Source organism: Jaculus jaculus, chromosome 8, assembly GCF_020740685.1.
Source record: "Jaculus jaculus isolate mJacJac1 chromosome 8, mJacJac1.mat.Y.cur, whole genome shotgun sequence".
Taxonomy (NCBI): Eukaryota; Metazoa; Chordata; class Mammalia; order Rodentia; family Dipodidae; genus Jaculus; species Jaculus jaculus.
Genome location: NC_059109.1, coordinates 18243856 through 18257080, shown reverse-complemented (window position 1 = coordinate 18257080; position 13225 = coordinate 18243856). Strand labels below are relative to the sequence as shown.

Sequence of the window (13225 nt, the reverse complement as noted above, 5' to 3'; positions counted from 1 at the left end):
CTGTCTCTCTTTCCTCTCTCTGCTTACAAATAAATATTGAAAAAAAAAATTTTTAAAGAAATGAGTAGCTCCAATCAGACCTCAATGAAGTCAGTAGTGATCACATTTTTAACCTCTTTCCTGCAGATGGAAAGGAGAGAGAGGTAGAGAGGACAAGCTTGTTTCCTGTAAGTGGGGGAATGCCATGGACCTAAGTCGCTAGGATTGTGTCCTCTCCTTTGAGGAGTTTGATACTTCTTTGTAGAACTATCTATCTCTCGGCTGCTTTGTGCCATTTTCTAATCACACTTGCTTTTACTTTTGGTGAGATCTGACCTGCAGCTCCCCCAGTCCCAAGTTTATACTCATGAATAATACTAAACAACCCACGCCTGATGCCTGCACGCATTTTATTTGGGGACTTTTGTAGAGCGGCTACACCAGAGCTGTCATCAAACCTAATGCCGTTTCAGAGGTTGAAGTTCAGAATGAAGAGCCGCCTAACATTCCCCCTCCTCCCATCATCTCTTCCATTTGTCCTTGGCCAAGAGACAAGCGCAGGCCTGTGTGCGAAAAGGTCTTATCTTCCGTTCTTACCTAGAATGCTTATTTTCCCTTCCTGCTTCCATTCAACTCTGCTCCAGTTTGCGACGTTCTCGCTGCAGCAATTCAGTGATATGGGGTTGTTGTCACACACCACTTTCCTTTCATCCTTGGCTAAAATTCGAATGGGCGTCACCTCTATCTTTTTGGCAGCCCCATACTCAAAAATATCCAGTATCAGTTTGCAAGCATATTCACCTGCCAAAAATATATAGAAATATTAATTATTATCACAGACCTGTCTGTCCCTAGATCAATGAAGTCATAAAAAAAGAGAGAGATCCCTCAAACAAGCAAAGCTGTCTCTGAGCTGCTTTACAGGGTGGAGATTCACACAGCCCAGAGGATCGCTTATCTTTTTTTTTTTTAAATTATTTATTTATTTATTTGAGAGCGACAGACACAGAGAGAAAACAGATAGAGGGAGAGAGAGAGAATGGGCGCGCCAGGGCTTCCAGCCTCTGCAAACGAACTCCAGACGCGTGCACCCCCTTGTGCATCTGGCTAACGTGGGACCTGGGGAACCGAGCCTCGAACCGGGGTCCTTAGGCTTCACAGGCAAGCGCTTAACCGCAAAGCCATCTCTCCAGCCCACTTATCTTTTTATTAGAGAAAGAACATGTGCTCACTTTCAAGGTTGTAGGGAAAAAGTTCAAGCAGCAGGTGACTAGTTAAAGAACTTAAAGTGAGTATACTTCAGGGAAGATCTATCTATCTACTGGCAAGGTTTTAGGTAAAACATTTGGTTGGTAGGTAATTAAGTAGGGAGCTTAAAGAGAGGACATCTGGGAATTGTTTCTAAAAGCTCATCATCAGGGCTAGGAGATGGCTCAGTGGTTCAAGGTGCTTGCTTGTTCAAAGCCAACCAGCCTAAGTTTGATTCCACAGGACACACATGAAGCCATATACACAAGTGATGCATGCACTTGGAGTTAATATGTTGTGTAAAGAGGCCCTGAATGTGCCCATACCCTCTCTCTTTCTTTCTCTCTCTCTCCTCCCTCTCTTCCTCCATCCCCCCTTCTCTCTCTTATTTTATCTCTGCTTACAAGTAAATAAATGCATACATATATTTAAAATGAAACAAATAAAAGCTAGTCATCAAAGAAGTTTATATGTGAAAGGAACATGGACTTATTCTATCTAAAGAGATGACAAGAAGGAATTAGAAAAGATTTCTGCCTGTACTATATGCAGAGGCTCAGAGAAAAAAACAATATATAATATATATATGGCAGGCTGGAGATATGGCTTCATGGTTCAGGAACTTGCCTGCAAAGCCAACGGACCCAGGTCCAATTCCCCAGGACCCATGAAAGCCAGATGTACAAGGTGGTGCATGCGTATGTTTGCAGCAGCTGAAGGCCCTGGCATGCCCTTTCTCTACCTGCCAGTTTCTCTCACACTCTCAAATAAGATAATTTTTTTAAAATATGGCTACACATTTACTTTTTAAGCAAAACAGTACAGCATAGGATATATTAAGACAACATATATATAGATACATGAAATGCACATATTTCTGGGATTAGCTCTAAGGCAAGTGCAAAGTGAGTTAAAAATTCCACTTGGAACGCTGATACTCTGTGAGTAACAGCCATGGCTCCCGTGGCATCCTTTGCAGGACATCTGAGACTTGGCTCAAGTGTCAATAAAGGAACATTTGCGTGCTAATCCACGCAAGTATGTCTGATGTCAAGTCCTGGGGTTAAAAGTAGACAGAGGACCTAATGTCAACACTCTTGGGGATTTTGCTAGTAAGAAATAGGCACCAGAGTGAAAGGAACAAAAAAGAAAAATGGACGATCCTTGGAGAATTAGAAGCTCATGGCCAACTCTGGCCACCAATTTAAATCAGAGTGAATAATGGTATAATTGGACTCCAGTGTCAACAGCCTTTGCACAAAGAAAAAGAGATGGCCATATTGACATATAGCTTAAAGGAGAATTATTAAATTCTAGAATGTGACAGGTTCATCACTAATTTCTAGATAATTAAAAGTTACATTTTTTGTAGTTGCTTAGAGTAGGCAGGTGGGTGGAGAAAGGCGAAAGAGGGGGATTCCCATGAATAACAAGAAAATTTGAGGAGGGATACATTTACCACCTTGTTTTTAGCTGTCACAAGAACACACGTCAAAACTTAAGGAGCTGCAGACTTAAAATATGTGCAGCGTGCCATATATCAACTTTATATCAACAAGCTATCTTTGATAACTTCACTAAAATTTAATTAATAAAGTGGTACTGCTTACTAAATAAAAAATACGAAATAAGCCAGGCACGTTGGTGCATGCCTTTAATTCCAGCAATCGGGAGGCCGAGGTAGGAGGATCACCATGAGTTCGAGGCCACCCTGAGACTACAGAGTGAATTACAGGTCAGCCTGAGCTAGAGTGAGACCAAAAAAACAAATATATGTATATATGAAATAAGCACATTTTAAAAATGATTCCTGAGGGATGAATTTTCCATGTTGAAAGATAAGCCAGGAGGCTCCTTTTGAAGCAAGTGATGTGTCTGAGTGCTCCACTCAATTCCTCCCACAGATCCCAGGGCAGAAACCCACCAGCGTCATGTTGAGTGAAGTTGTAAATGGTGAGGCGGGATACTGAGCTCATGTTGTTCAGCACTGTGGTGTAAATTGAGAATCGGTTGCTGTTCTGGATGTCTGAGCGCTTCTCCCCATAATACCAAGACACGTTGGAGGACAGAATTTCATTTTCACACTCCAGAGTCACCGTGTCTCCTTCGAAGATGACTTCTGGTATGACCGTGAACTTAGTCTCATCTGGAAATCCACAGGAAAGCTATTAGGATCCGAGAGCCCATGAATGAAGTCGATGCCATCTGCTCCCCGGGCACTGCTTCTACAGGGGGTCCTGGGAGCCCTCCTCAACATCTGCTTCCCACAGCTTGCCCCGCTGGCTCCCTTTACTACCTTGCAGGTAATGAGGAGTCCACGATCTACCGACACATCAGAGGCCAAGTCTGAGCCCCGCTTGTAAAATGGAGAAGGAAGTCAGTGATTGGAAACATTGGTTCGTAAACTTCCCCATGCATCAACACCCCCTTTGGGGTGGGACCGTAAAGTGCAGACTGATCCTTGTAAGACGAGCAGTCAGAGGTGGGTAGGCATTCTGAGATCCATGCCTCTAAAACAGCAACGGCCCCCTATTTAGTAAACATGCCCACCTCTACCTCAGCGTTACTCGTAATTTCTGGAATGTTTTGGATGTGTGAACATAAAAAATTCACACCCCCAGTTGGTCCTGGGGCCCTCTTGTAAACGACCTTGCACTCCCTGGGTTGGGGGACACTGAGAGGGTCGTAAGGCTTCTGGATGCCCCTCTGTAACCCTCCACAAGTGACATCACAAGAGGATCCCCCTGGGTTCCATCAATATCACCACTATCCTGAAATCAAATGAGCAGGGGGTGGTGGGGGATGAAGCACGTCTCCACTTACTGTTAGACACCCCTTGAAAAGAGTTGTAGTCCATCCTATAGGTCTGGTTAAGGTGCTGCAGGACCTTCTGATTGGCTCTATGAATTGATCCGGGTTGTGGCGATGTCACCTGCAGCTCATAGTCCACGACCACACTGCCCTGGCTAGACAGAGACCGCTCAGCTCAGTAAAGCAGTAAGTGACCCATGAGAGTCTAGATCCCTGGGCAAAGGAAACAGCGAGAGCTGGCTGGGCGCTTGGCTTCGCAGGGACTCACTAAGATAAGCCTGAATTATAGCTCTAGCTGAGAGGCCGAGGCGGGACTTAGACATCCAGATGTCTGTAGACAGAAGAATAAAGGAGGAAAGGGCCAGAAGGGGACCAGTAACTGCATCATGCAAGCTGGTCCTAGAGGCGCAGTGCAGGACGTGCTGACTGATGTCACAGAGCCACACCGGCCCAGGGTCGCACACTAATGTTGAATGAACCCTAGATCCTGGGTATTTCTATTCAGATTCCTGATTTTTAACACTGGCAACCAAGCCTTTGAAATAATATGGGAACCCACTCAGGCCTGCTAGGGTCCCCAGCTCTAAGGAGAGTCATTCACACGTTAGCAGGAAACCCTGTGGTCCTTACTTGTTGGCAGAATTTTCTAGTATAAAGACATCGTTAGGATTTCACTCTGACATTTCCAATTCTCTGCACTACACACTTATACCTTTAGTTTTGAAACTATTGAATGTATAAAATCAACACCTTTTGTTTTAGCTCCTTTCTAAATAGGTTCATGTAGGAAGGGCAGAAACTCCTCCACCGTCTCCTTTGCTCTTAAACACCGTAGACTGGCACTGGCCTTCACCTCTCTCCAACAGTTCCTGCTGAGCACCCCATAGGACACCCCGCTCATGGTTGCTTCCCTTCCCTGATGTGTTGGTCTCTGCCCTCAAAGGAAAAATGAATAAATGGTAGCCTTCTTACGTGAACTGCGTGACAGTCACCGATTTGAATCCTGGTAAAATGCTGTAACCCTTTTGGAACTGGAAAATAAGGTAAGGCAAGTGACGTGTATCAGAGACTGGTAAGAAATACCAAAAAAACAACACCAATAACAACACAGTGCACTGTGGTTACCTGCACTAGATTCGAATAAGACCAAGCCTGTTAACACTCCATCAAGGATGATGGAGGGGAAGCCTTGAGATGCCCCTCCCCTCCCTGAGGAGCTATTGTGGTTAGGAGCTATTGCGGTTAATACTTGCTGGGAAAAGGGGAGACATTTTTCTCAGTGGTGTAGCCACAGGTAAATTGCCTATGGTCCCATAAATAACACCTCACCCATGGCCATGTAAACAACCCTAATTAAACTCAGGAGTGCGCATGTGCACGCGCACACACACACACACACACACACACACACACACATACACACACATGAACGTGGAAGAAGGATGAGCTGGGAAGAGGTCTGGTATGCAATGATGGGTAAATATGATCAAAATACATCTTATGCATGTATAACATTATCAAAAGGTAAATATTTCCATAATATCTTTCAAAACAAAAATAGTGGGGCTAGAGAGATGGCTCAGTGGTTCAGGTGCTTGCCTGTAAAGCCTAAGGACCAGAGTTTGATTGCCCAGTAGCCACGTGACAAGGTGGCACATGAATCTGGAGTTCATTTGCAGTGGCTAGAGACCCTGGTGCACCCATTCTCTCATCTATCTATCTATCATCTATCTATCTACCTACCTACCTACCTATCTATCTATCATCTCACTCTTAAGTCAAAAAAAAAATTAATTTTTTTTTTTTTTTTTTTTGGTTTTCGAGGTAGGGTCTTGCTATAACCCAGGGTGACCTGGAATTCACTATGGAGTCTCAGGGTGTCCTCAAACTCATGGCTATCCTCCTACCTCTGCCTCCCAAGTGCTAGGATTAAAGGCGTGTGCCACCATGCCCGGCAAAAAATAAAATATTTTTAAAAGATGGAGAAGCATAAATCTAAATCAAGGTATCAGACCCTAGGTGAAGGAGAGAAGGAAGGAAGAAGAGTGAAAGTATTAACACTCATGCAGTATTCTCTATTTTCATCTAGTCAACGTAAAGCCAAAGGACCCAGGTTCAATTCCCCAGTACCCACATAAAGCCAGATATGCAAGGTGGCACATATGTCTGGAGTTCGTTTGCAGTGGCTGGAGGCCCTGGCATGCCCACTCTCTATATACCTGCCTCTGTCTCTCTTAAATAAATAAATAAAAATATTTTTTTAAAAGATGATAGAGTTTTTAATCCACGTGATTTATGAATAAGGACAGACATGAAACACCTGGTACTTCTGGGCCAGGTTATGAGCCTTTGAATAGATTTTGGTGACTCAATATCACCAAATCTTCCAAGAACCATTTTTATACCAGGAAGAATCTCCACTTATAGCCCAAGGCAATGTCAAAGCTCTCTGTACATTGCTTAATCAAGTCTCTATTCCAGGTGGGGACTTAGAACTCAAAGTCACATTCACACACCTAGGCTAACTGTCCGCTGTGAATGAGACAGACTCAGGTCAACCTAAGCAGGTCAGTAGTTAAGACGCTGCAGGAGGCAAAACCTACCGCTCGTTCCAAGTCAGTCTTGTAGGACTTATAGAGGGCAGAGGATGTGTTCTTAAGATCCGCTTGAAATCCCACATTCAGTCGGACTTTTATCTTCAGGGTAACATATCCTGAAAAGACACAGGGGGACGATTTCAGAAGCTCACGGAGAGTCTGAACGCAGACAGAAACATATATGCTGGAGCTAAGGTTGGATAAACCACTCCACCCACCTTTAAAGACTAGTTACGTACCTTCTGGGAGCTGGCAGAAAGGTCCCTTGGAAGGAAGTCCTTTTAGACAATTACAGTAGTGCCCTGAGAAGGAGTTGTCAAGCTCTTGACACGTGACACTGTGGAGGCACCTGTCCCGAGGCCACACATAACCTGTCTCGCAGGAGCACAAGACTTCATTTCCAGAAGGTCTGCAGACTGCCATCCACCGGAAGGGTAAGGAGAGAGACGATGGTTACCACCCTGGCACTCCCAGACTGTGAGACTTGTAGGAACACTAGCTCAACTCCACACGGCCCTTCTGGAAAGCTCCAGTGGGACTGCATGATATTTATGGAGCTACACGTACATCACAGGGCCTTAGGCGTGGCTATCTCAAAGAAGGCTGCTGTGATTAGGAGTGCCTGGTGACTCTTGCTGAGTCATCTTTGTATCCACTAGGTGACTGTGATGATGAACACATTTCTGGATGGTGAATATGAGGTAGCCAAAACATCTCTACCTCTAGAGACCAGCAGTTTTTGTAGAGGTGTTCAAAAAATATTTTATTTGTTTGTTTGCTTGCTTATTTGCAAGGAAGAAGGGAAGGAAAGAGAAAAAGAAAGAGAATGGGCACAGCAGGACCTGTAGCCATAGCAAACAAACTCCAGATGCATGTACCACTTTGTGCATCTGGCTTTACATGGGTACTGGGGAATCAAAACCCAGTTATTAGGCTTTGTAGGCAAGTGCCTTAACCACTGAACCATCGCTCCAGCCCTGTACTGGCCCCTTCTGTGATACTAGGATTGTGCTGTATGACCAATAGAATATGGTCAAAGTGATGGCATGACTGTAGCTTCCCCCTTTGATTTACTGTCCCTTCTCAATCTCTCTCTCTTCCCCCAGTCTCTGTCTTCCTTTCCCATTTCTCTCTCCTCTTCTGGCGACATCGGCTGCATGTTTTCATAGACAGACCCACATAGTAAGGAACTGAGGTATCTTGTCAATACCTGGTAAGGGACTGCAGCCTGCCAACAGCCACCTGGATGGTCTTAGAAGTGAATTTTCTAGTCCCAGTAAAGCCTTCAGATGAAAGACTTTGAATGTAGCTAAGCTAGATGCCTGGCTCTCAGGAACTACAAGATAACACACATGCCTATTGTGTTACAATGCAGAGGCTTGGGGTGATGACTAACGTAGTAGCAATAGCACAAACAAACAGCGCAGGTAAATCTAGGCCCTTTACAGTTCAAGGCCAATGAGAACCACCCAGATGGACTTGGATCTTATTTAGGACATTAACACACAGTGGCATTTGTTCTGTTTGTTTCTTTTTTTAAATTATTTATTTACTTATTTATTTGAGACAGAGAGAGGGAGAAAGAGAGAGAGAGAAAAAAATGGGCACATCAGGGTCTCTAGCCACTGCAAGCGAACTCCAAATGCATGTGCCACCTGGAGCATCTGGCTTACATGGGACCTGGAGAATCGAACCTAGGTCCTTAGGCTTTGCAGGCATGCGCCTTAGCCACTAAGCCATCTCTCCAGCCTGTTTCTTTGTTTTTGTGGGTCTCACTCTATCCCAGGCTGACCTGGAACTCACTATGTAGTCTTAGGGTGGCCTTGAACTCACAGTGATCCTCCTACCTCTGCCTCCTGGGTTTTGGAATTACAGGTGTGCACCACCACGCCTAAATTGATCTTTTATTGTTGATATTTATTTGGTGGAGGGGGAATGATATGAGAGAAAGTGTTTGAAGGCCCTTTGGGTATATGTGTATGCATGTGTTTGTGGGAAACATGTGTGTACATGTACATATGTGTGTGGGCATGTATGTCTGTGCACATGTGTGTGTGCAGGTGTATATATGTGTGTATGAGTGTGTGCAGGCCAGAGGATGATACCAGGAGTCTTCCTCTGTTACTCTCTACCTTAGTTTTTGAGACAGGATCTCTCATTGAACCTAGATCTCACCATTCTAGCTAGACTAGCCCAGAAGCCCTAGGGATCTCCTGTCTCCCCAGCGTTAGGACTGCAGGCACACACCGGCACCCTGGCATTTTATGTGAGTGCTGGAGGGTCCAAACTCAGGTCCTCCTGTCTGCTCGGTAAGCCTCTTATCCGCTGAGCCCTCTCCCTAGCTCTTAAAGGCATTTTGACTCCTGGGCACAATGTAAACACGGTCTGGGGGTAGGAGTTAGCGTCATAACCTCCAAGCCACCTGCCATATTCCAGGTATTGTTTATCTGTTTTACTCAAATTGTCTGGCATTAAACATATTTAGTTAATGGACTTACCTTCTTTAAAAAAATAATTTATTTTCATTTACTTCTTTATGAGAGAGAGAGAAAAAAAATGGGCATGAGGCATGCCAAGGCCTCCAGCCGCTGCAAACAAACTCCAGACGCATGTACCACCTTGTGCATCTGGCTTATGTGGGTTCTGGGAATCAAACCTGGGCCCTGAAGCTTTGCAGGCAAGCATCTTAACCACTAAGCTATCTCTCCAGCCTCTGAAATTGCCTTCTGTAAAGTATCCTAAGGTATGCTGTTGGAAGTTTGAGGAGATGAGAACATGAAAAGAGCTGCATGGTGAAAGTATGGGGATTTTGGACATTGTGGATAGTCAATGAGCACAGCCTTAATTACACACCCACCTAATCCACCTCTTCCCTGAGGTCAGCTCTCCCTGCCTGGGCCTTGCTGGCCTTGAAGTGTGTGAGCCCAAGGCCCTGTCTGCCATGTTAAAATACTCATTTATTCAAACCTACATCAGGGTTAGAGATCAGAAAGGCTGGGCTCCTTCAAGCGTAGGAGCAGTCTACTTGAGAGGGTAACGAACTTTGCCAAGGAAGTTGTATTTAAAAGAAAAAAAAAAAAAAACCTTATTTATCCACACTTCTAAAGAGGTGTTCATAGTGGAGCTCCTTGAAGTCATGTTACCTCTAGTAGAATGAAATCAATCAGAGAGAGTTTGCTGAATGCGTTCTTATTAAGAATACATCATCTTGGTCAGGCATGGTGGCGCACGCCTTTAATCCCAGCACTCGGGAGGCAGAGGTAGGAGGATCACCGAGAGTTTGAGGCCACCCTGAGACTCCATAGTGAATTCCAGTCAGCCTGGGCTAGAGTGAAACCCTACCTTGAAAAACCAAAAAATATATATATATAATTTTATAATCATATATATGTATATAATTTTGGGCAGGTGTGGGGGTTTCAATGCATGGCCCCATAGACTCAGGTGTTTTCTTAAGATTGGGTTTGCAAGTTGAGTCTCCAGTGGGTGGAGCCCTTCTATTTGTGTATAGTGCAGTTTGGAGCTCTGGCTGTTCATATTTGCATTCTGTTTGGAAGTGTTTCTGTACTTGGATCTGTGGAAGGCAGCCAGCTTCTTCTGCCGTGGATGGTGTCTCCCTAGAATTTGTAAGCCTGGAAGAACTCTCTTCCTCCCTACGCTGCTTCTAGTTAGACATTTGTCCCAGCCACAAGGGGCTGACTCCAGCAGCTGGGGAGATGAGATGGTCCTGGGAATAAAGCACTTGTCACATAAGTGTGAGGTCTTGAGTTTGGGTCTCCAGAATGCAGGTAATTACCAGGTGTGGTGCTATGTGTCTGTAATCCCAGTGCTGGAGAGGTGCAGTCAAGTGGATGCCCCTCCGTGTAAGCTGGCTAGCTAGACTGACAGTACCAGCAAACTATTGGCTCAGTGAGAGACACATTCTCTAAAAAGAAGGTGGAGAGCTAGAGAGATGGCTCAGCGGTTAAGCGCTTGCCTGTGAAGCCTAAGGACCCTGGTTCAAGGCTCGATTCTCCAGGACCCACGTTAGCCAGATGCACAAGGGGGCGCACACGTCTGGAGTTCGTTTGCAGTGGCTGGAAGCCCTGGCGCACCCATTCTCTCTCTCTCTCTCTCTCTCTCTCTCTCTCTCTCCTGTCTGCCTCTTTCTCTCTCTGTCACTCTCAAATAAATAAATAAAAATGAACAAAATTTTTAAAAATATGTTTAAAAAATAAAAAGAAGGTGGAGATTGATTTTAGAAAGGCACCCAATTTCAACCTCTAGCCTCCACACACTACCTATACATGCATACCTGCATATACACATGCACCCACATGCACGTGAACACACATACACACCTTCTCACACACCACACCCACAAGCAAAAAAATATATGTATATATATTTTGTATATGTATATATATATGTGTGTGTGCGTGTGTGTGTGTGTGTGTGTGTGTGTATCCAAGGCTCAAATGTCTAACAGTCACAAGATACTTATGATAAACTACTTATAGATTTGATACTTATTAGTATATCTTATTTATAAACTTTTCTCACTAGCACCACATAGACATAATAGGTTTTCATAAAAAACATTGAGATGCAAAACAAAATTGTCAAAAAAAAGTATCCAGCACTCAATTGTCTCTCATAGGAGGGAGAAAGAATTTCCAAGGCAGACAATTCTGAGTTGAGGGGAAATATAGAGGCTGTTGCCTGAGGTGGCTCCAGTGACTTTTGTGAGATGTTTTAGAGAGAAGGACATTTGTACATAATGTCTTTGGGAACTCACACTGCACATTGACACCATTTGGAAACCTAGTGCCTCCAAGGCGCTAATGCTAGTCACAGGATTTGACTGGAAATGGCCTGCCAAGGGCACAGTGAGGGATCTATGCCAGATTCCAGTGGCATCTATTCAGAATCAGATATTAACATGAACAGACTGACTTGTGGGGGGACTGTTAATAATATGAGAATTTCAGAAAGAAGTTGAAAAAAAAAAACAGCAAAACTTTTATTCTTGACTGTACATTAGGATAATAAAACCCAAGGTTGGTTAGTGCCTTTGAGTTTACAAAGCAAAACTTATTGGACAAAAGGAAGTCTCGTCTCATAACACCCACAGGAAGCCAAGTCTCCAGGGATGGTGTCCTGCGACACAGGGGATGTAACAGGACTTTGCGAGGAAGGCAGTAACCAGAAAGTCCAACCTATAACTTGGGACGTTTTGCTTGGCCACTGCTTCTGATCCGGGCACGTGCCTGGTTCCTTGCTCTTTGCCTGATGACCAACAGAAAAGATCCTGTTGCTTCTCAGTGTCCGGAACTATTCCTGACTGGACCCCTAAGGGAAGAAGATCTGAGAATTTTGTCACGAAGGACCCAATCACCTCTTGGGGCCTCTTTATGACAACTATCATACAGACTCCAGAGCAAACCATTGGCCCTCATTTCAATTAAGGCAACTCTCTAACTGCCAGATTTGCTCAAGGGGATTCATGGGGGGTGGGGGTTGCTGGGAAGCCATCAAGTCACACAGGAATATATGTCATTTCACTTGCCTACCAAGTACTAATAGCTCTCACGGAAAGCATCCGGTTCACCTTTCCCCTCATGTGCCCAGTCATCCATCTCATGTGATACATATCTCACTAACCTGTGGTTACTGTCACGCTCAAAATGTCAGTAACAGGGTCGGTGTTGTTTCCTTGAACTGGCAAACGGAGGCTGTTCACGTGAGCTTTGATGGACTCCAGGAAGGAGACATTTTCAAAACTGATCTCGATGTCCACAGTGAACTCTTCCGCCACAGGTCCACTGGTCACAGCTGAAATGAAAGCAGGTGGAAGCTATGAGCACGTACCACGGGGGAGAGAGCTCCTGAGGACGTCACACGCTTGCACACTTACACACACACACATATATAAATAAAGTTCAGGCAGTCCAGTATGTAGTGGTACATACATGCTACCAGGCACACGCAGTGGTTAATCTCAGTTGTCAACGTGGCAGGATTTAGAATCACTATGGAAACAAATCTATATTTTTACTTTTGCACCAGGGCCTCCAGCTGCTACAAATGAACTCCAGACACAAGCGCCACTAGGTGCACCTGGGCTCCTGGGGAATTGAACCCGGGTCGTTAGGCTCTTTGGACAAGTGCCTTAACCACTGAGCCATCTCTCCCAGCCTGGAGACAAATCTTTAGGCATGTCTGTGAGGGATTTTCTAGATTACGTGCAGATGGGAGCACCTACCCTAAGTGTGAGCAAGGTCCATATCCCATGAACTGGGGTTCTGACTGTGCAGGAAGGGGGAGCAAGCTGAGCCCCAGCTGCTTTGAGCTCCTGCGGCCATGACTGCCCCACCATGATGACCTCTGTCCCCTTAAAGTAAGCTGAAATAAATCCTTCCTTCCCTAAGCTGTGACACGACCAGGCATTTGCCACAGCTGCACAGAAGTCTGTGAGAATGTCAAATGGAGCGCTGGAGAGATGGCCCAGCGGCTAAAGGTGCTTGATCGCAAAGCCCGACCATCCTGGTTGGATTTCCCGGTACCCAGGAAAAGCCAGATGCACAAAGTGGCACAAGCATCTGGAGTTC

The 13225-nt window shown here is 45.0% G+C and overlaps 1 protein-coding gene across 6 annotated transcripts in view; it reads right to left on the bottom strand.

The window, feature by feature from the left end:
• Window positions 1-13225, bottom strand: part of Adgrf5 (adhesion G protein-coupled receptor F5) — a 131049-nt gene that overhangs the window by 39598 nt on the left and 78226 nt on the right. For all 6 annotated transcript variants that reach the window (XM_045156540.1, XM_045156539.1, XM_045156541.1 and 3 more), the window contains 7 exons: window positions 12279-12449; window positions 6875-7051; window positions 6642-6751; window positions 5011-5069; window positions 4051-4193; window positions 3152-3373; window positions 577-780 (listed from right to left, as the gene is read on the bottom strand). In XM_045156540.1, the coding sequence (XP_045012475.1) occupies window positions 577-780; window positions 3152-3373; window positions 4051-4193; window positions 5011-5069; window positions 6642-6751; window positions 6875-7051; window positions 12279-12449 (1086 nt within the window). The remainder of the gene's footprint in view (window positions 1-576; window positions 781-3151; window positions 3374-4050; window positions 4194-5010; window positions 5070-6641; window positions 6752-6874; window positions 7052-12278; window positions 12450-13225) is intronic.